General features: G+C 43.6%; 1 protein-coding gene across 1 annotated transcript; it reads left to right on the forward strand.

Annotated features, from left to right (window-relative positions):
- Nucleotides 1-20: 20 nt before the first annotated feature.
- On the forward strand, nt 21-17,133 carry URB2 (URB2 ribosome biogenesis homolog). The gene is made up of 10 exons (XM_086877825.1): nt 21-164; nt 335-500; nt 1,689-1,865; nt 3,110-6,473; nt 7,856-8,016; nt 9,194-9,304; nt 10,208-10,450; nt 10,829-10,919; nt 12,480-12,619; nt 16,379-17,133. The coding sequence occupies exons 2-10, from the start codon at nt 375-377 to the stop codon at nt 16,574-16,576; spliced, it is 4,611 nt and encodes a 1,536-aa protein (XP_086733951.1). The 5' UTR covers nt 21-164; nt 335-374; the 3' UTR covers nt 16,577-17,133.
- The last annotated feature ends 4,508 nt before the right edge of the window (nt 17,134-21,641 follow it).

A 21,641-nucleotide genomic window follows, 5' to 3' on the forward strand; every position in this document is an offset into this window, starting at 1 on the left:
AAGCGCCCTCTGGCCGCCAATGGGCGCGGGCTCCCCCCAGCGCGCCGCCTCCCGGGCTCGGCGCTCGGCTGGCGCGGCTTGGCCGGGACAGAGGCCCGCGCGGAGGGCCCGGCCGTACCAGCAGCCGGGAGCCGGCAGCGACGGCCCCGCGAGCCGAAGGGAAGGTGAGCGGGACCGGGGGCTGGTGCGGGAGAGGTGGGCGCTGGGGAGCGGGGCCGTGGGCGGCTGGCGGGCGGAGCGGCGCCTGGGCCCCGGGCGGTGACACGTGGGTGAGCGCCGGGTGCGGGGCCGCTGCCCGTCCGACCGCCTGCTCCTTGCTTGGCGTCTCTTCCAGACGCGTGCCCGCCGCTTCGCCGTTCCCACGTGCCGCCCCCATGGCGGCCATCTACTCCGGGATTTACTTGAAGCTGAAAAGCTCCAAGACTTCGTGGGAGGACAAACTCAAACTAGCCCGGTTCGCGTGGATTTCTCACCAGTGCGTCTTGCCTAATAAGGAGCAAGTGAGTACTCTTTAGTGGTGAACAGTGATGAAAGAGGAAAACACCGATGGCGAATTGCTGCCGTGCATTAATCACTTCTTAAAATCCAGATCTAGCTTCTGGCTAGCTGATAGCACTGTAAATATAGCGCTGATTTAGGATTGTCCCATGACTTCTCTGTCGTTACATGAAATGTTTTAATAACAACATATTGCAGGTAGCTTCAGCACGAAGACCTGCATTCGTGCAGGATGGAAGAAACTTTCTTGTAGGGAGGGTGGTGCCTGTGTTCTGTCTGTTAAAGACACGAGAAATTATTGTCTTCAGAGCTGTCACTGCCATTGGTGTTATATCCAGTACAGGATGCTCCGAAGTCAGATGTTTTTGGTAACAGTTAAAAACAAGAACTTCAGGATGGGAGGACTGACTGTAGCTGTGTGTGTGTTCTCTGGTGCTCAGAACTCGTTGTGCATTAGCAAAGAGCACACCGTGGATTGATTCATGGACTGCTGCTTGGAAGGTGATTTGGTTTTCTCTTCATGGAACCCACGCTGTCTCCTAAGTCTTTTGTTTTGACCCTGTTTTCTGAAGGTCTGTGTAGTGTTTCCCTGGGTTAGGGGTGTCTTATCCTATTCCTCCAGCCCCGGTAGCACTTTGGGCTCTAGGATTTGCACATCTGAGCTCTATGTTATTTTGGTTACATAGAATATTTAATTTAGCCGTACACCACAACTTCAGTTTTAGAACAGTAATTAGTAGATTTCAACCTTTTCCAGTTTGCACCCATCTAAATTCTTAGGCCTGAATTTCTAGGTAGTGAATTTAAACATATGAAGAGGAGGATGTGAGTGGAATAGCAACTGTCAGAAAGTGAAAACCAGCTGATTATCTGAGCACTGATTTAAAAGACTGCATTTGCTAACCAGTATCAAGTGTTAGAATTAGAATGTTGTCAGATTAAAGATGTTCACTCCTGAAAGCTGTTTCAGGATGGTTTATGTGAGCACAGGTCCAACATTAGGTGTAGAGTGCAAGCTCTTAGGAATTGAAACCTCTGGGAGCGGACTTCTCTGCTTGCTCGGAGGCTATTCTGCTTGGATGTAACACAGTTCTCAAGGCACAAATGCTGTAACTGTGAAGAGGTATTGCTTTTGTCCTGTTTTTGCTTGGGGGTTGTTAAAGATTTCTTGTTTTCCCTTCTGTTAACAGGTTTTACTTGATTGGGTAAGCCATACATTGGTTTCCAACTACAACAAGAAACTTGAACTGGAGGATGAAATTGTTGAAAAACTTTGGGTGTATCTCGACAATGTTATCCATAGTAAAAGACTACAGGACCTCTTAAAGAGTGAGAAAACAGTTGGTCTCAGTTTTTCAATTGCACAGGTAACTATGACTGTGGGTAGCTGGTAAAATTCTGGATAGCAGTGTGTATCTTGTACAGTACTTGACTCTTCCTCACAGTGTCAGATGTTGCATGAAATATGTATTAATCTGATTGTTTGCAAGACCTATAATGAAAGTTTCTCTATTTCTGTCCTGCAAGAGAGTTTGTATTTGTGCAGCACTATGGTTAAAAATGGCAGAATTAGTGAGTGGCTGCAAAGGCAGTGAAAATGACTGGGAAAACAACTCTTTTAGTTTTGATCAGATTGAAGGGAACAAAGAAAAGGTTGTCTTTACATGTAGGAATTGTACTGTGAAGTATGGAGAATTGTTTGGATGAAATCTGTGCTTCAGACATGTTATGCAGAAAGTGTGCCAAATTCAAACGTGGTCTGGGTATGAAAACCTGTCTGGATGAAGATTAGGTCAGAGGTACAGGACAGGGTACCCTGAACACCAAGGACAGAGGTGGTAGAGGGTCCCATGGGAAGAATTTAAGGGTCTGTTTTAGTCCAGCGGTGCTCCAGCTGAGGAGATGAACCATTCGCATGATGTTAGGAGACCGGTGAGGTTTTTAACAAAATTGAAGCAGATTGTTAAATTGTTACTGAATTTGTTTGCAGACATTATTTAAAGGTGAGAAGAGGGAGTGAGTGAAAAGTGGACTGAAGGAGAAAACAGCAGGGAAATACACATAAAGTTTGAGAAAAGGAAGAGAAATGCAACATTATTTCTCTAGAAACATGTATCCCTCAAAGAGAAAAGAGAATAGTCCTTCACTTTCCAGATATCAGGACCAAAAACTGTCTCATTTTCAAATATAAAGATGATATTTAGTCATGGACATTCTTACTAAATAAGCTCCCTGTATCAGAACAGGGATGTATATTTTGTGTGGATTTTTTGTTGTTGGGAGTGTAATTTTGGGGACCATTCAAGAAGGGAAGAAATTTATCCCTACTCCATTTCTGCAGGATGAACTATTAGTGTCAAGTATGGATAGTCTGATGCTGTTGCCAGTAGCATGTATGAGGGCTTCCTTACTCCTCTGGTGCTGCAAATAAATGCAAGGACAGTGGAGCTTCTGGTTTGAAACCTGTGAGAGGCCCAGCAGCAGCTGTTGGCACGTCCCCCTTGTTTGCAGCTGCAGCTCATAGAAGGTGGTGTTTGTTAATTATGATGGGCTTTATCTTTGTATACTAAATTGACTGGTTTTTGTAGTTTGTTTTTGTTTCTTTTTTCAGGTCATAAATGGGAGGTTATCAGAGGCCTGTTCTGAAAAAAAACAGAAAAACATTGGCACCGTGCTGAGCTGCTCCCGTGGCATCCTTTCTAGTCCTTCACTGTCCATCATTTACACAGCAAAGTGTGAGCTTATGATTGATCTCCTCAGCAAGTTGTCCAAGCTGGCATGTCAGCAGCTGGCTTCTGACAATGCTGTTGATTCCCAGTTGTTCAGCGTCCTCCAGCTTACCTTTACTCAGTACCTCCTGATCCAGAGGAAGCAGTCCAACCCAAACCGTGTGTTTGGGCAAGTGACAAATCACTTGCTCCAGCCATGTTTGCTCCTGAGGCACTTGCTGACTGTGAGGAGCTGGACACAAGCGGATGATGACCACGTGCGTCAGCACTTGAGCAGAGAAATACAAAGCCATATAGAAACTTTGCTGCAGGCTGGGTTATTTCAGCCTGAGCTTTTCCCGTCCTACAAAGAAGAGCTGGTGCCAGAGCAGGAGAAGAAGAAAAGAGCTTTGAAATCTCTTTTGCTACCCGTCAACACAGTGGTGACCAAGCTGGGCAGTGGCTTGTGTGAACCTGCCCTCCATGGAGTGGTTGTGGCCAGTTCGGTGTCCCTGCTGTATACGCTCTTTCTGGACTCGTACTGTAAGGCAGAAAGCCACCTTATGTGTTTCCACATGCTCAGCAGGCTTTTTGGCTGTCTCAGGCTCTCTGACTTGCAACAGGATGGGAAGAGTGATACACTCTCCCCTGTGGACTGGAGCACGGAGCTGCTTTCTCTGGAACAGCTTCTGAACTTGGTGCTCAGCAATGATATCTATAATGTCGCAAGTGACCGTATCCGGCACAAGGAGGTGCAGTTTGGGTTTTACCGGAAGCTAGCACAGATGCTGCTGACACACTCCCAACCCTCCATCCCTGCTTGGTTCAGGTGTCTCAAACTCTTGCTGTCATTAAACCACCTTATAGTAGAGCCAGACCTGGATGACTTGGTGTCATCAGCTTGGATTGATGCCAGGACCTCTGAGCCATGTATAAAGAAGCCGCAGGAGACTCTCATCAGCACAGTACTCCAGATTTACTCCAAGCTGAGGCAGTTCCCACGGCTCTTTGAAGAGGTGCTGACAGTCATTTGCCGGCCAGCTCTTGATGAACTGAGGCTGTCCGTCTTCTCTGCTGGCCTGACAGTAAAGCTTCGTGAGTGCCTTCTTGAACTGCCACCCAACCAGATTCTGGACATTCTGTGTCTCTTTGTGGAGAAATGCCAGACCCTTATCATTCCAGCTGTTGAAGGGTCAATTGACATGGCACTGAAGCTGATGTCAGTGTGCTCAGTGCTGCATGCTTTTCTGTTCAACATGAGAAGCCTAGATGATGTCACTCCTTCCCCTCTGGTGCTTCGCACTCAGCATTTGATGGCAAACATACAGAAGGGAATAACTCAGCCACTGATGGAGCTGCTGCAGGCTCCTAGGAGAGAGAAAGGAAAGTCAGAGCTTTGGCTAAGGAAGGCCAGTGATGCTGCTCTCCTCCTTGTTTACACTTGGGTTGAGGTAGACACTCTGTTTGGTGTTAGCTGCAGTAAATATGTATCTCCAACAGCTGAAATTGCTGTTACTGAACCTGTTGCAAGGCACTGGGGCATTTCAGCTTTTCTGCCTGGTATGAAGGAACAGAGTTGGAGGAGGGTTATGGAACTTGCAAGTAGTTTTGCCTCCACTAGTAAATACTGCTTAGAGCTGCTCACACTTCAGAAAATGAAGATGATGTTAATGCAGACCGAAGCCGACCTACAGGCCTTGCAGCATGCTGCAGCTTTCATCCTGGAGTCTGGAAGATCCACCGTGAGCAGAGGAGAGTCTGAACCGTGGGATGGAGATATCAGTGCGATAACTGAACTTAGCTACCCCACAGCACACTGGCACCTTGTCATGTCCAACCTGACCATCCTGTTGCCGTATAGTTCCTTAAAAGATGTAGAGTACATTGCAAATGTGCTTCTAGAAACGTTGATGTTGGCCAAAGCTCAGGAAGCCGCCATGGATGAGGAGCCTTCCGTCAGCATTGGAAAGATATCCCTTGGTTTGATGCACAGCTCTCTTCTTCCAGAAATGAAGGTCCTGCACTGTGCTTTTCTGACCCATCTGATTCATCAGTTTGCTATGGTGCTGCCCACTGCTACCAGGGATTCAGTAGATCTGCCACTTCTGCAGCTGTCTGTGACCAATATTCCTTGGCATGAAGAAATTCTGGCTCCTTGCAAAACTGTTGACCCGTTGGAAGAACCATCAGAAAACAAACTGCTGAAGGATGAGCTGAGCTTGTCTTGGAAAACACTGAAGAAAGTTGCCCAGTGTATAGTATTGTTAGAAAAAAATGGCTGCCCCATCATCCTGAAAGAACGTCAGCTACAAAGATGCCTGGGTTTGTTAGAAATTGTTTCTCTCCTGAAATTAGACAGTTTTCTTCCTTCTGACTGTACTCGGTGTTTTCTGGTGTTGCTGTCCCTGCTAATTAATACCAGGGCTAGTGACTCTTGCAGCAAGTTGTTATTGCTGAAGGTTTTAAGTACTTGCCTCCACCTCCTGAGGTGCCTGCAAGCTGGCAGGAATGCCAGTTCTGTTTTTAAGGTGTTACATGCCAGCGATGTTCTTGAGGCTGTCATGACCTCCCAGCTTACAGCTTGCAAATTCTTCACTGATGTCTTGACTGTTCCTGTTTGGGTACAGTATGTCCAGGAAATCCAAGGGTTTTTGGAAAACTTTCTTCAGATGATTATTGAAAGAAGACAAAGTGTGAAGCTCAACTTGGAAAAATTCATATCTTTCCTGGTGAGCTGCAGGCTAGACACAGGTGCAGCCAAAAGCAAAGACCGGAAAAACCAGAATCCCGCAGCTGAGCAGTTACTGCTCACAGCATTCACCACACTCTGTCATGTTGTCACACTGCACGTCCAGCAGCTGCCACAAAAGAGGCTGCATTCTGCGGATGTGCTGTCTGCTCTGTTGGAACCAGTAGTTCTGCAGATGGTCAGAACTGTTGAACACGGTCTTCGGAGTAACACCCCAAACCAGCTTTTGCCTGCAGCATTCATACCATCTGTCACTACTCTCCTCAAAGAAGATCTGAGCCATCCTGACAAGAAGGACTGGCAGAAGGAGCCCAGTGGGTTTTTGGAGCGAGCCCGTATTAAACTGTACCAAGAATTTTACTCTCAGATACTGAAAGAGCTGCCCTGTGCAGGGAGTAATCTGCAGTTCCTTCAGCCTGCATTGCAGTTCCTGACTGTCTTCTGCTCTGTGCCAGAGCTGTATCCTGGAAAAGAAACTGCAGTCATGGTTGTTTTTGCTATGCAAAAGCTTCTCTCTGGTATGAAAACTCTCTTTCTCCACCTCCTTTGCTAATTCTGTGACTTAAAAGCCATTTAGCAAAGCATACAGCTTCTTTAAAAGTCTGTATCTGTTTACTTGTGTTAAAACAGCAGGTTATCCTTTTTAAATGCGTAGCAGGAAAATTTTCAAGGAGGCAATATTGTGGTACCTGGACCACAGCCACCATGTAGTTTGGTAATGATCTTCTGATGGATGTTAACATCTTAAGAAAGTTGAGGTCCTGAGTTACTCATCCCTGGTAGGACATTTTGGAAATAACTGGAACACGGTGATACTTCTGGAGGTAGGGCTGAAGTGCAGTGTCCTGCTTGTGTAATTGGTATAGTAGGCACCACTGAAGCAGCTGATCTGCACCAGGTCAGACCTTACAGTAAAATTCTCACCTGTTTTCATATCTGGCAGGTGAGTTTGTAGAACAGTGGAAGTTACTTAACTGTTAAGGATGCTGAACACCACGTGGTAGTTCTAAAAAATTCTGTGGGATATTGGCAGGTTGGTTCCTTTATCCTCATCAAATAAAGAGCCAGGGCTGGAGATTACGTGAAAAACCTCTGCTGCCAGCTGTGGGACCTAATGGCATCTTTATACTGTCTCATTCAGAAAGAGAGATGAACACAGAGCAGGCATAACTGTTCTCTTGGACTTCTTCAGACTGTTAGAATTTGTCAAACTTATTACTGGCATGCTCTGGTGGTCTCCAAACATTTTTGATTGCACACATCTATCGGTAAAAAAACAGAAATTGAATGCATAGCCTGAATATAATTTACTTATAAATTATACATGTGCTACTCCACTATGTACATTACAAAGCACACATACAGAAAATGTTTAAAAAGCATGAGATAAGAATGAAATAAACACTATTTAAAATATCATTTTACATTTATTGAAGATATTTTACTTATAATTCCCACACCCCAAAGAATTACACACCCTGCTTTGGGGACTGCTGTTCAAGTGAACTACAGTTGTGATCTCAGTGTTTGAATTGCCATTAAGTAGTCATAAAAAAAGCTTTATGCTTTTGTGATTTGTGATGGATCTCTGGCCACCATTTGTGTAAAAGACCAGTGGCTTGTTTAGCCTGCTCCCTTGGCTGGTGCAGCTGCTTTGGTGTAGTCTTTCTGTATTTTTGAAGACTTTTTATTGGTATGATGACTGCTCTGTGAACCTGAACTTGAGATCATCAAGTCATTGCACTAGTAGGGAGAAAGGTAAAGAGAAAATATCAAGCTCTCTATGTATTTGAGTGTTAAAAAGGTTTAAACAGAGCTGTTTCATTTTCAGTTTGCCTTATTCTTACCTGTGGAAATCCTTGTCCTGGGAACTGATTGCTTTTGTCTCTTGAATATGCAGGTCCTGCAATTACAATGCAGGTGATCCGAAGTCTGGAGATGGAGCTGACAGAGGTGCTTGTCCAAGTGCTGGGAAACTGCTCTGCTGAGGAGTTCTATGCCATAATGAGGCTGGTACTGCAGGGACTGGAAGTGAGGAATGTTTGGCAGCAGAAGGCTAAAGTAAGTCATGAGCTTAATGTATTGTCAACTTCCTTCTGCAGTCTACTGTATCTTGAAAAAAGGTTGTTGGCTGAATAACATCTGTTAAATATTTTTTTCTTCTTCCACTTTATGTTCAGTGATCAGGTCAAATTAATTTACATGGATGAAGGCTTGGTGAATGTTCTGTGTTCTGTATATAAATTGAGAGGTGGAAAAGTCATGGAAACTTACTCAAAAAACTTTCTGTCCAGCTTAAGGACTCGGCAGTCTCGATTCCATGTATTGTCAACAGAAATCACACAGCTGTGGTGTTACAGGCCATGCTGAAAGTTCTTTCCTACTTGATATTCACAGCTCTTGCACAGTGCAGTCAGTGTTTGTCTATGGCTCTTTCTTACAAGGTTACAGGCACTTTTAGAAATGCTGGCATTTTTAAGTAAAACCAAAGCTACATCTGTGCTTTTGATACTTGTTGCTCTAAAGACTACTCAGCAATAACCAGCGCTCAGCATCTTTTTAAATCCTGTGCCCTTCTTCAGAGCAGCTTAAGCACCACTGGTGATGTGTGGAACACTTTTGGCAAAAAAAGTCAGCTGTATGCTCCATAGAAGTTCCAGTGACTCGAAAATGACACTTGGATTAAACTTTCGGGGTTATCCAGCCCTGTCTTATTTGTCAGAAAGAGATGTGGATGTGCTGCATCAATTCTTGATGCATCTTTTTGAAAGTGTATCTGGGATTCCTGAACTGCACAGATAATTCCTTCCACCTGAATATAGCTTGCAATATGCTTCTTTTATCAGGCTGTATAAGCAGCTAACAGGTTAAAAAAACCCCAATGCCAAAAGCAGCATTCTTAATTTATAGTGTACTAGTAACCTTGTATTGCCTCTGTTTCCCTCCATTATCTAGTGGCAGTTGTATGAGAAGGCTTTCCTTTCTTAAAAGTCATGTAAGCCTTTTTGTACAGTAAGTTGATTGTGAAGCAAATGTGGTGTAAAGTACATTTGGGTCAGTGCTTTGTATTCTGTTGAGCTGCTGATTACTTCACAATTTCCAAAGAGAGGTATTGGTGGGAGGCCTTTCATGTGTCAAGGCTCCGGTAATGCTCAAAAGTGCCTTGAAAGCTCTTCTGTACTTGAAAGGAGCCGGTGTGCCTTGTACCCCTGACTGATGATCCGTCTGCTTTCTGCAGGAAGTATTGTCAGCTGTTACGCTAACCAAATTGTTGCTCAGCTGCCCATTAAGCGGAGACAAAGAGAAAGCTTTCTGGTTTGCCAGCCCACAGATAATAACAGCTTTAGCTGTAAGTATCTCTTTATTGTAACTTCATTACCTACCCCTCTTATCTGTTAGACTCTCTGGCAGTTACATCTGACCTGCACAAAGGCACACAGGAACAAAAACTCAACAAATCCATGCCAGATTCATCTGAACGTTTTTGTCTAGACCCTTTTTCTCCTTCCTCCTGTGAGTGCAATGTGCAGGTCATCTATTTCTTAGACACAGTAATCTTATGGAACTACACTGTGTGATATGGAACTTGGGAGAAACTTGTTAGGCTGCAAAGTAGAGAGTCTGTCTCTTGTCCTTCCTCCCATCCAAGGGAAAAGATAACTGTCAGCCATGTGTTGCAGCAGAGGCCAACAGCAGCAAAACAAAACAAAAAAAGTGCTTATAGAAAAAAGTAATTGTATAAATTCACTGAATTTTGAAAGGGAAACTTAACTGAAACTAATCAAACACAAGTTTCCTGCCCTTCATTTGTACAGCATATAAATCTAGTGATGTAGGTTTTCCTTCTCTTGGGATGATAACTCTAGGCAAGAACTTATCAGAGGTTGGTTTTATAATGCCTGGGAATCATAAGCTTGCAGTTTCTGCCCTTTTTGATAGGTCTGCATGCATGTAAAGGAGTGAACTGCACCATTGGATTTGTGTGAGGAGGTGCCAAGAGGTGCTGGTTTTCGGGGAGCTGGGGAATAGTTGCCATTCCAGTTATGCTCCCAGCAGTGTTTGTTTGAAATGCATCGTATGCATCCTCACACAGGGCACAATTGCATGAAGGTGGCTGAGGTGCAGGAGTCTCCCTGCCAGTCTAGCCAGCACAGGTCTAGTTCCATTGACTCCAGTCACAGCATTAGGGTTCTCTGGTGTTCCAACACAAAGTGGCTAATGCATATCTCATTGTCTGTTTTCTGTCTTGTAGCTGCAAAACAAAGAGGCCTGTCATGACCACTCGCTGATTCCCATCATAGTTATACCTATTCTAGAGGCTGTGGCAGCTCTGCTAAGGCAGGGAGAAGGGTTTCTTGTGAATCCACATCACGTTTCATTGGCATTCAGCATTCTTCTAACAGTTCCTTTGGAACATCTGAAGGCAGAAGACTATCATGGTGTCTTCGTGGGGGTCCATGAAGTGCTCTTCTGTATTGTGCAGTGTCATCCAAAGGTATGTGAGGGGGTGGGAGAAGGGGAAAAAGTTTGAAAGAACAAACATATTAGTGATAGATTTTTTTTAATATGGTTTTGAAATATTTTTTCTTGATAGTATGAAAGTGCATTGTACTGCTTCTCATTTAAAAGGCTGATAATCTCAAAATCACATAATTTCAGTTGCTCTCCTGCTTTGCTTGTGCCTGCATTATTGTTCTTTGTCAGTGGATTGCTTATAAACATCTGATGCTAGGTTAGGAAAAAATGTTTCCTTTTTCTATGATTGATTCCAGAAACACAAATGGCTCAGGATGCATGATGAAAAGATAGTTTCTACCCTCTCCACTCCCTCTACTATGTAATCTCAGATGTTTTTATTTCATGTCTTTTTCAGGTGCTGTTGAAAGCAGCACCATCTTTTCTGAGCAGTTTTCATCGTCTGGTAGTTTCTGTCATGCATGAAGGACATCAGAAAGGAGACAGAGGTATCATATCTTTTCCACCTTTGCATTATATATATACTCTAGAGGAGGAGGTGCTGATCAGGATAAGGTCCTCAAAACCTGGCTGTGGCATAGAAACTGTCAGCCCTCTCTGTCCTTTATGAAAAATTGGGGATGAGCTCTGTGGTGCTGTGGGCTTAGGAAGATTACTGGGGCTCCCAGGGAGCTGCATGCAGGCAGCATTGCTTTTGGTGAATAAGTTTTTCTTCACTAATTGGCTGGCAAGTAGACAGGAAGCACTAAGGCTTGCTGTGCCCAATTTCTGCTCTTCCTGTCAAGCCCTGTCTGCAAGCATGGTGGCTGTGAGCTCCAGTGATTCATGCTAATATGTATGAGTTATAATCCCAAATGGATGCTACTAAATGGAATTTCTTGAGATTGGAACTATGTTTGCTACAGAGCTGAGTTGTCACCATTCTGTGCTAAGTATAAGAACTCTATATGTGTCTGAAGCATCAGTTGGGATTAGATGGGATTATCTGTATGGTCAAGGATTTGGAATAAGTGTAATTAAATATCCTAAGAAGAAGGGGAAAAAACAGACTTCTTACTGGAAGTTATTAAAGAATTTACATAGTCAGAGATGTCCACAATGATTAAGATGATCAGGACACAAATATCTTGTCATTAATAGTGGAGAGTTTTGAGACAAGTTAGTTGACTTCATGGCCTGAAACTGATTGTATCCCAGCTTTCTGCTGGTGTCCTACAGCCTGTGCCATGTTCACATTTATCTCAGCTGTGGGCAAATAGAAGTGTATGTATCTGGTGTAGAGGAATATATTGGCTGATGCTCAGAGAGAGGAAAAGGTATGTTAAATGGGTGCCAGATTTGGAGAATTTTCTTGCTTCTACAATATGTTTATGTAAGGCAATTGTCAGAGGAAGCTTACAGGTACATGGCATCCTCAAGCTGGAAATGATGCTGTTTATCTTTGCAGGATTGTTCTGGTTTTGTAACAGATAACGTGCAAGTAATTTTTGCATTTCCCTTCTCCCTTGTTTGTACTAGCTCTCTTCATTCTCTGCCTACTGAGTTAATTCTCAGCTGATCTCACCAGTCTCACTTTAGATATCTCCAGTGATGTAGCTTTTGCTGCTATATTTCACATAATAGATCTCATCAGAAAGCTTTCTTACTATGCTGTTTCTAAGAAATGTCTTCTGATTTTCTCTAGGTAGGGAATACAATTTTCTTGTCTCCTTGTTCTCTCCTCCACAGTGCTAGTTTAGACTGAATTGTGGAAGGGATCATAATTGCCATTTTGAACACTTCAACATCTATAACAAGTAATTTTTGTCTCGCAGTGCACATGAAATTGGAATCAGTATGGTCTCACAAAACAGCCGTTCTAGGAGATGTGTTCTGTGTGTTGTGGGTGGCCTGTAGCTCTGGCTTGATAAGAAAAATGATAAAGTAGGCAAAGCTGTCCTTGACCTCATGTAGTTCAGGGATCATGGAAGACTGAGTGATTCTTTGGGTTTTTTTTCCTAATGTTTTTAAGCCTCAAATGCCAGGCTGCATGTCACTTTGTGTTTTAGGCAACACGGATGAGTTTGAAATGATACTGAAATGTGCGCACTTGGTGGAACGGATGTATACTCATATTGCTGCAGAAATGGAGAACTTCACTGTGTTTTCTGCTTTCATTGTGGCTCAGTATGTGACTGAATTACAGAAGGTATGTTCTCATCCATCTTGAAAGTGCCATAGTATTGTGCTAGCTTTGGAGTTTCTATTCCAAAGGCAGCTCTGTTAAATTTTGTAAAATTTGTGAAGTTACAGAAGTTGTTATGCCTGATGGAGATGCAGGTTTGATCCAGGCTGTTATATTATGCAAGAGTTCCTGAGAATCTTTCTTACCAAATTTCTGGAAAAATTTTAAAGGTGTGGGCTGTGGGTTTTGTCTTTTAAGGTAAAACAATGAAGTGCCCAGGTACAAAGCTGCTTCTCTTTAGTGCTATATTTGGTGTTGCTTTTCTTTACAGAATCATAGAATGGTTTGGGTTGAAAGGTTGAAAGATTACCTTTAAAGGTCATCTAGTCCAACTCCTCTACAATGAGCAGGGACATCTTGAAATAGATCAGGTTGCTCACAGCCACATTCAACCTGGCCTTGAATGTTTCCAGGGATGAGGTATGCACCAACTCTCTGGGCAACCTGTTCCAGAATTTTGCCACAATCATTGTTTAAAATGTCTTCCTTATACACGTGGTAGTTAAGTTTATCTCCCAAATAGTCTGGGCTGTCCAGGACTGATAGCAGTTAAGGCTCCATCTGGTAAAGTAGTTGTGGAAGATTCCCCTGGAAAATATCTTTTAATATGGTCTAAATGATTAAGTGAATGGAAAAAATGTTACCAAGGCAGGAATTGTTAGCTTTTCAGTAATTCTCCTTCTATACAAAGGATATCATTCTGATCCTTACTGAAAGCAGCTACTTCTGCTCTTACAGATGCCAGAGCCAGATCAGTATTTTCTCTGGTAATTTACTCAGAGGTGATTTCAGCTTGTCATTTTCTTCAGCCCAATAGATTTGGTTTTCACCGGGGTTTGAATGCTGTTTATGGTACAGGTACCTGCAAACTGATTATTTGTGGTTCTGGCCCAGGCATGAGCTGAAATACAGAAAGGAAATTTAGTCTTTGTTTTAAGGCTTCTTACACAAAAAAAAAATCCTAACTGGTGCTATGTTTCTGAATGATTTAGATGTAACCAGTGTAACTAACCATGAAGGTCGTTACCAAGGTTAAACTTTGCTGTCTCTGTCGCCCCTCTCTTTCTGTATTTTTCCTTTCTTTCTGGGAGGTGGGGGAAGCAAAACAATGGGAGAAATCAGATTTTAGCCATATTATTTAGTGTTCCTGGTTAGTTGATTATTGTTTACATAGTGAATGTAGTAGTTTAGCAAAGGGAAAATTGCTGTTAAGATGACTTCTGTTCCCTTTAGCCATCTGTGAATTCTGTAATCTGGTCATCACTGAATGTAAGTCTGAAAGCCTGACTTGAATTGTCAAATGACCTTTTCAAGTTGAAAGGACACTTGTCTCACTATTAGCAGGAGTACACAGTCTCATGAGACTTCTAGGAAAGTTTTGTGCAAGATGTTCACTGGGAAATGGAAAGTGATGGATGATAGCTGAAACCACAGATCAGTAATGTATGCATGGAATCTTTGGGTGTGGAAGGGGGAATTGGTGTAGTGAGCCACCAGACACTGTGGCAAAGGAGTGTTTGCTGTCTGACAGAATAGATAGATCACAGGTAGGGGATGATTTATTTGCTCATTAGACTGCTGAGAATTGATGGATATCAGAGGAAAGGGGGGCCTCAGATGCCTGTCGTAAATGGGGCATGTACACATCTTTCATGTTGCTCTGCAGAGGGAGAGAAAAACTCTTTTAACCATTCATCTCTTCTGAGTCAGGATCAGTGGCTTTCTCCCTGTGATAGGAAGACCCTGAGGGTCTGTTGAAGATAACTGAGAAAAACATGTTAGTAGATTTAAGTCTTTTTATAGGCATCTGCACACTTACTGGAACCCTTTTAAGGGTCTGTGAGCTAGAACTGATGAAAGCTACTGGCCTAACCAGTCACCCCTGAAGTGGTTGTGTAACAGCTCCCTCAGTGCTTCTTTACAGCACAAATTATTTTGTATTAATCCAGAAAGATTCCTTAGTGGTGTAGGTGGCATCTCTTTCATACTGTTGACAGCGCTTTCTGCTTGTTGCCTGTGAGCTGTTGCTTAATTCAGCAATAGTGAAATACCTCTTCACACATTTAATGTCTCACATCAAGAGCTCTATAATGCTTGACAAATTGGTTGTGCTAACTGTATAGACCATAAACCACTTACAAGTATAATTAACTGCCAGCCAGTAGTGGCAGCTGTTTAAATCTTTGGTTCTGCTTCCCATGGTGTTAATGGTGTTTAAAGGAAACTGCAAAGCAAGAATGGCCCAAATAAGGCATGGATCCAGATGAATTTGTGATGTGAGGGATGCAATTCCATTAACTGCAGCTCTGAGATAGCTGCTTATCCCAAGTGGCCATCTGGTCCATATTGTCTATAGCTGTGGGTTTTCCTGTCCTTGTTCTCTGCAGTCATTTCTCTGGCCTAGGAAGGGAGAACCCAGGCCAGTGCATTCACTGGGAACTGTGATGCTCAGCTGTTCTCCAGCTGTATTGCACAGTGTAGGGAGAAATAACATCTGTAGTAAACAAACCAATTGATCAACTGACAGCGAAAGGAAAAATTACGACCTCTTGGACGTGCAAACTCTTCAGGGTCACAGATCTAAAGGAAGTCTTATGTGCCTTAATGCCTGCTATAAGTTTTTCCCTGCTATGTTAGTGGATCTAACAAAACATATTAGCAGTTCCACATTTAGGGCAGATAGAGTGTGTGAGCCTGTCACAGTGATGAGAAGTGCACTTCATTAGCAGAAAGTTTATTAGTTGCCTAAGGAAGAAAGAAGCCTGAATTTTAATAGCAGCTTTTTATGTAATTTTCATTAGGCCTGGAGTGCAGAGGCTCACATCTGGAGGCATAAAGCTAATTTTGGGATTCAGCAAAGATCAGACATGGTTCTGCAGCAAAAATAACGTGATGATGCCAGAGGCCAACAGTGTCTTGGGCAATGAAGTATTTAGCAAGTGATTTGTGAGCACAGGACAAATTTCAATTAGCCTAGGGCAACAGAGGACTCCAGAGTCAGCACTGACGTTCCTGGTTGTTAGTGGTGGTTCTGCTGGTTGTGGGGTTGAGCAGAGGTAATGTTGGGAGCAGGGTGCTGAGTCCGAGTCATTTCTTGTATTCCTCCAGCTTTCTGCATGACTTCAGGCAAGGTACCTGATTCCTGGTGTTAAAACAGATTAAGGAAATACACATCTCCTGAGATTTTTGAAGGCTTCTTTTATTAAGGCTTGCACATTGAAATACTCAGAAAAAAATTGTTAGATAAATATGAAATTGTTAAGTGATGAGTTAAAATTGTTTGACTACCCAACATAAATGAGAGAGCAGCCTAAAGGAAGTGCTCATTTGAAACTGACTGTATGGCATACAGCCTATAGGAGACATACAGAATCTACTGAAATGTGTAATCCAAGGCAAGCATTTCAGTGTTTTTTTAATTAGAGTTGTTGTGCTGAGGAGTGTCCATGTGATTCCAGGATGATTAGTGCCTTTGCCACCGCAGCAATATGTGCAGTACTCCTGTGGATTTTACTGCGAGGGCTGTGCTGGTTTTGCAAAACATGTTTGCAAAATTCAGGAAAATACTGTACAAGTCAAAATCTTGGATTTTATCTAATGGGCTGTTCCAGATGGTCTGATGCAAAGGATAACGTTGTCAGCATTTAATATATACTGACTGTGGAAACGGTGTTTTCTTGCCTTTCTGTCTTCAAGTTTAAGGCAATTTTGTTCTTCTTGTAGGTGACTTTGCACCCAGCTGTGAAGACACATCTCACAGAAGGAATATATCACATCCTTGACCTTTGCATTGAACGGGACGTCAAGTTCTTAAATGTATCGCTCCCAGCAGGCGTGAGGGAGGTCTTTAAGGATCTGTATAATGATTACAACCGCTACCACAAAGCAAAAAAGCAGGGGGAGGAAAAGTACACTGCATGATGAATCCTGCCTGGCGCTGTGTGATCTGTTAGGAATTGATCTTGCGGCGCTCAGAAGACGCTCAGTTGCTGTTTGGTTTGGGATGACGAGGAAGATCGAACCTGAGGAGGATCCTAAGCATGGATTGCATTTATCCCTTATACAGCCAGCCTGCATAATGGGGAAAAAGGGAACTGGGGAGGGAGGATGTGCTGTGCTGTTGGTTCTGGTGCTGCGTTGTGCCACAAATGGCAGAACTGCTGTGCCTCTGCTGGCTGCTGTGAGCTCTCTGGGAGCCTTGGGGAGCTCACTGCAATTTGGCAGCAGATGTCAGGCTTCAGGCTTTGTCACATCGTGGTGCTTTCCTGTGGAAGCAATAGTCTGGCCTAAAAGCCAGTGAGGGTTATAACCCCTGCTTTTGCTTACATGGTAAGCAGAATTAAAGCAGATAAAGTGCTTTTTTTTTTACCCTGTTGTTTTACATTTTGTAACTGAAGAATTTTTCAATGTTTGACGGCTGTACAGAAGGTTACTGTGCAAACCTGCAGAAATAACAATAAAAAATCTGAAAGATTGTATCTCTTTCCTTGATTGGTTTTCTGTCTAGTCCAGCCCAGGGCAACCTGGTCTGACCTATTGAATTTCCTTCCCAACTGTATTCCCCTCTGCTCTCATGATAATCAAAAAGACTGACTACCTGAAGCTCCGGTTGATTTAGTGTCATTAAGCAATTACACTTAGTTATCTGAGCTGTACACTCAGTGTACAGTTTCAGCTTGTGACAGATGTTAATTACCAGTGTTACTATCTGAGACCTTTCTTGGCCTAAGCTGAGCCTTGTTGCTTTGCATTCACTCTAGGTTAGGAGTAAGCTCTTGACTTTTTGCAGCTCAGCTCAGTTCAGCTTCTGACAGGAAGCTTTATCAAATTTTATCAAACAACTCCCTTTCATTAGCTAAACGACAGAAGTTTGGTTTTTTGAAAATGATGCATACTAAAGATCTAAATTTTTATGTAAATGGTAAAACGGTCTTCACACATACATGTAAGTAGTAGAAAGAACTCTATACTCTTATATGATTATCTGCTTTAATCTGTAGATAGGTGGTGGGCAGAGGGAGACTGGAATGTGGTTTACCAGTTTTCTGGGTCCATCTGCCTCATTGTGAGGTCCAAAGGATAGGGTTTGTCTGGGCCAAAAGACTCCACGTGGCTCAGATGAGGGAGGTGACCAGGTGACTTCATCCTTTGTACTGGAGATGACCCACCTCCCACCCTGAAAAAGCATCTTGGAGGGCTTTGATACTGTTCAGGGGCTGTTCAGAAGCAATAGTGCTATGTTATTAACACTGTTCTCGTCACAAATGCAAACCACAGTGGCATACAGGCTGCCATGAAGCAAGTTAACTCTATCCAAGCTGGATCCTGTGCACCACTGGGCCACTTTTGTATTTTATTTATGTGTGCCAGCGATGGGGAGTCACGTCTGCCTCACCAGGAAGTGGGACAGTGACATAGGTCCCGGATTGGGAAACATGCAAGAGCTGGGGGCATCCAAAGGGGAAGGTCTCCAGGATGGAGACAGTTAATACACTGGAAAATGAAGGAAAGTTTTGAGCACTGGGAGAGGATGTGGAAAGAACAGCAGAAAAAAAAGAGAGCTGGATTTGGAGCGGGGGAGGAAGGAGGTGAGGGAGGAAGGAAGTGAGGTAGCATCTCTGGTGTGTAAGTGTCAAGGCTCCCTTGATGCAGCCATATGGTGCAAGCCACACACGTAGCTCAAAAGCTTCTGAGTGCAGACCACAGTAAATAACGTTAGCCAAAGGAGGTAAACTAGTTGAGTTGAGATCAGTTTTGTTTCATTAATTCTAACTTGTAACATGTTACCAGTTTTAACCTCTTGGCTTGGAAAGGAGAATGTGTAACTGACTTGGATGTACAGGGGTGATGGAATTAACAAACCCCCACTATCAAAAAGGCACGGTGCTTAAACGAATGAAAATCTGAAATCCTGCCACAATTAAACGTTTATTTCAAACACCCCGTGCAAAAGTGCCTCTTATCCCACAGCCCCCATCCTTCTCCATGCAAAGCAGCGGAGTTCTGAGGCACAAAGCAGCGTTTCTGTGTAGAAGTGACAGAGGGGTTAAAAGGAAGGCTGTCTTTCACTTGCTAATCCCGGGTCTTTGTCCAAGAGCTGCTCCAGATTTTTTTTCGCTGGAATGAATTAAATGGCTGGCAGAGGACCACCTGCTGAGAAAGCAGGCTTTGTGCTCCCCAGCGCATTCCCACGTGGGTGCAGTTTTCCCCTGCTGTCACACGATGGGGCCATCCTGCAAGGGTACCAAGCACCGTCTGAAATCAGTTTCGGAGCCCTTCCTCCTAGGCTGGGTTAGTTTGTGAGCTCTGAACATCAGGGGGATAAAGGGTTTGGGAGGAACACCATCTCAGGGGTAAAGGCCAGGAATCACGACTTTGGTTTCACTGGGCTTTGTGTGAGTGAATCTCCAGGCCTTACAGGCTTCTGCAACAGACCTTCTCGGCCAGATTTCCAATTGTTGATGCGGCACATCTCTTCCGAGGGCTTTTCTTGCTGCAGCATGGACAGAAATTCCTCCTGTAGGCAGAACTCGGAGGCTGGGATCTCAGGGTCCTGCTGGCTGTGCCGCTGGCTCAGCCTGTGACTCTGCGTGCCGTGTTTTTCACATGGGCAGTGCCCAAGTCTGCTGTGCCAAAACTGGCTCAAATAGCAAGAAACAGGAAAAGCAAGAACAGTCAAGACCAACAAAAATCATGCTGGGTTTATTTACCCCTTATTTTTGTGTAGCTGCTGTGAAAATTAGCTGATTTCTCTACTTACCTGGTGGTGGGGCTTAATACTTGATTTGCCTTGCATTTCTGGGTAGAAATGGCAAAATGATGGTGGTTTAAGATGCTAGAAATTGTGTTACTTATTCAAAAATGATTCTTCCTAATACCTTTTGGCAAGAGACTATGTACTGAGTACTTCCTTTAAGCTTGAAATGAATCAGTGTCTTCCAGTTTGTTTACTTGGTGCAGTTTGGGAGCTTCTGGGTAACAGAAGGCTCCTTCCAAAGCTACCTTCATGGGTTAAAACATAATATGAATAAAGGAGTACTTTGAGAGATTTCTATGCCATTATTACAGGACTGTTAAAGGTCTCCAGTGACACAGTTTGCTGATGATACTGAGCTGAGTGGGGAAGTGAACGCTTGGGACAGGAGAGCCAAGCTGCAGGAAGACCTGGATAGGCTGTAAGGCTGGGCTAACAAAAACCTTGTGATGTTCAACAAAGACAAACATAGGGTCTTGCACCTGGGAAAACATAATCCAAGAGTCCAGCACAGGTTGGGATCCCCCTGTGTGGGGAGCAGCTCTGTGGGAAGGGACCTGGGGTGCCAATGAACAGCAGGCTCAGTATGAGTGAACGTGGGCTTCTTCAGTGAAGAAATCCAGTGGGATACTCAATCCCATCAACGAAGGCATCACCAGCAGAGAAAAAGAAGTCATTATCCCACAGTGCTTGTCAGGCCACACCAGGAATAGTGTGATCAGTTTTATTCCCTGCTATGCAGAAGAGATGTGGACAGGCTGGAGAAGGTCCAGGGAAGGCCCACAATGATGATCAAAGGAGAGGGAAGCTTTCCACGGGAGAAAAGGCTGAGACAGCTGGGTTTGTTTAGCCTGGAGGAAATAAGGTTTAGAGGGAGACCTTATCACTGTGCTCCTGTATTTAAAGGGCGGCTACAAAGGAGATGAAGACTCCCTTTTTACAAGGAATCACATGGAAAACACAAGGGATAATGGTAAAACTGGGAACATTCCAATTGGACACAAGAGGAAAATGTATCACAGAGAGAACAATTGGCCATTGGAGTAATCTCCCCAGGGAAGTGGTGGATTCCTCAACACAGAACATTTTTTCTTTTTTTCAGCTAAATGACTGCTTGATTTTTTTTCAATGAGAAACATGCAAAAGTACCATTGTAGGCAGTACTGACATTTGCTGCTGAATGATGTATTCTGCAAACAGTCAAAATTTCCAAAAGGGAAGAGGCTCCTGTTATTGTACCTACCCAGTAATATTTATGCCACAGACAAGTGGAAGTGAAGCCTGACTTGCTATGGAGCAGTACTGATTTGTATTCACATACCTTTTTTCAAAAATATCTAAGTTTTTTTGGTTTTTTTAATTGACTTTAAACTCTTGAAAATTTTAGAAAGAATGTGTGTCCTGGTGACCTTAGAAGTTTTAGTCTAAGAGAGCCCTCCAGCAAAGCTGTTGGCAGTTCTTCAAGAGAATCTGGGAAGAATAAATAAATGCCCTCTAAGTGGCTAAGCTGTATTGCCATCCCTTTAGTTCAAAGATGGACACTGACATTTTTGTACCTATTTCTGAACATGGTAGCAAACAAAAATGACCAAATCAGTTTTGTCTTTTGTAGGAATCTTCTAATGCCAGCATAGAGTGGCAAGAGGTACAGGCCTGCCATGGTTTCCAGGTGGTGGCTATTTGGTCCTGTCTAGGTGTACACTTGTTTATTTTAGGAGAGCTTCATTCAGACATGTGCTTCTGAGGCTTCTCTAATAAGATTGGTGGTGACAAATTTCTGCCCCAAAGCAGCTGTCATTATTTTATTACATTTTGTAGAAGTTGGATTCAGAATTGCTTCTTGAAAGAAGTTCCACAGATGATCTGCTCTGAATTAGACGTCTTCTTGTGGAGGCTGCTGCATGGCCTGGGCCCTCTTTTCAGCTGGAAAGTCACTGTAATGGCCTTTTCAGCTCTTCCCCATAACCAGAAGACAGGGTGTTTTTGCTGATAACTGGCAGAGAGGATTTGGAAAGCAAACAAAGAATAAAAGGAGAGGAAAACTGGAGACAGGGCCCTTGTTAATTCATCCGTTCCAGTTTTCTCTTAGGTTCAGGTCTCCCTGCTTTTATTTTTACAGCCTCTGCTTGAGGGATTGGTTCTCCAGGCTTTCACAGAGCTGTGCTGGGGCTGATCAGGAACGTGCAGAAAGCTGACACGTGGCTGTCCCAACGATGATGGCCATGGACTGCT

This window comes from Cyanistes caeruleus, chromosome 2 (genome assembly GCF_971803275.1).
Source record: "Cyanistes caeruleus chromosome 2, bCyaCae1.hap1.1, whole genome shotgun sequence".
NCBI lineage: Eukaryota > Metazoa > Chordata > Aves > Passeriformes > Paridae > Cyanistes > Cyanistes caeruleus.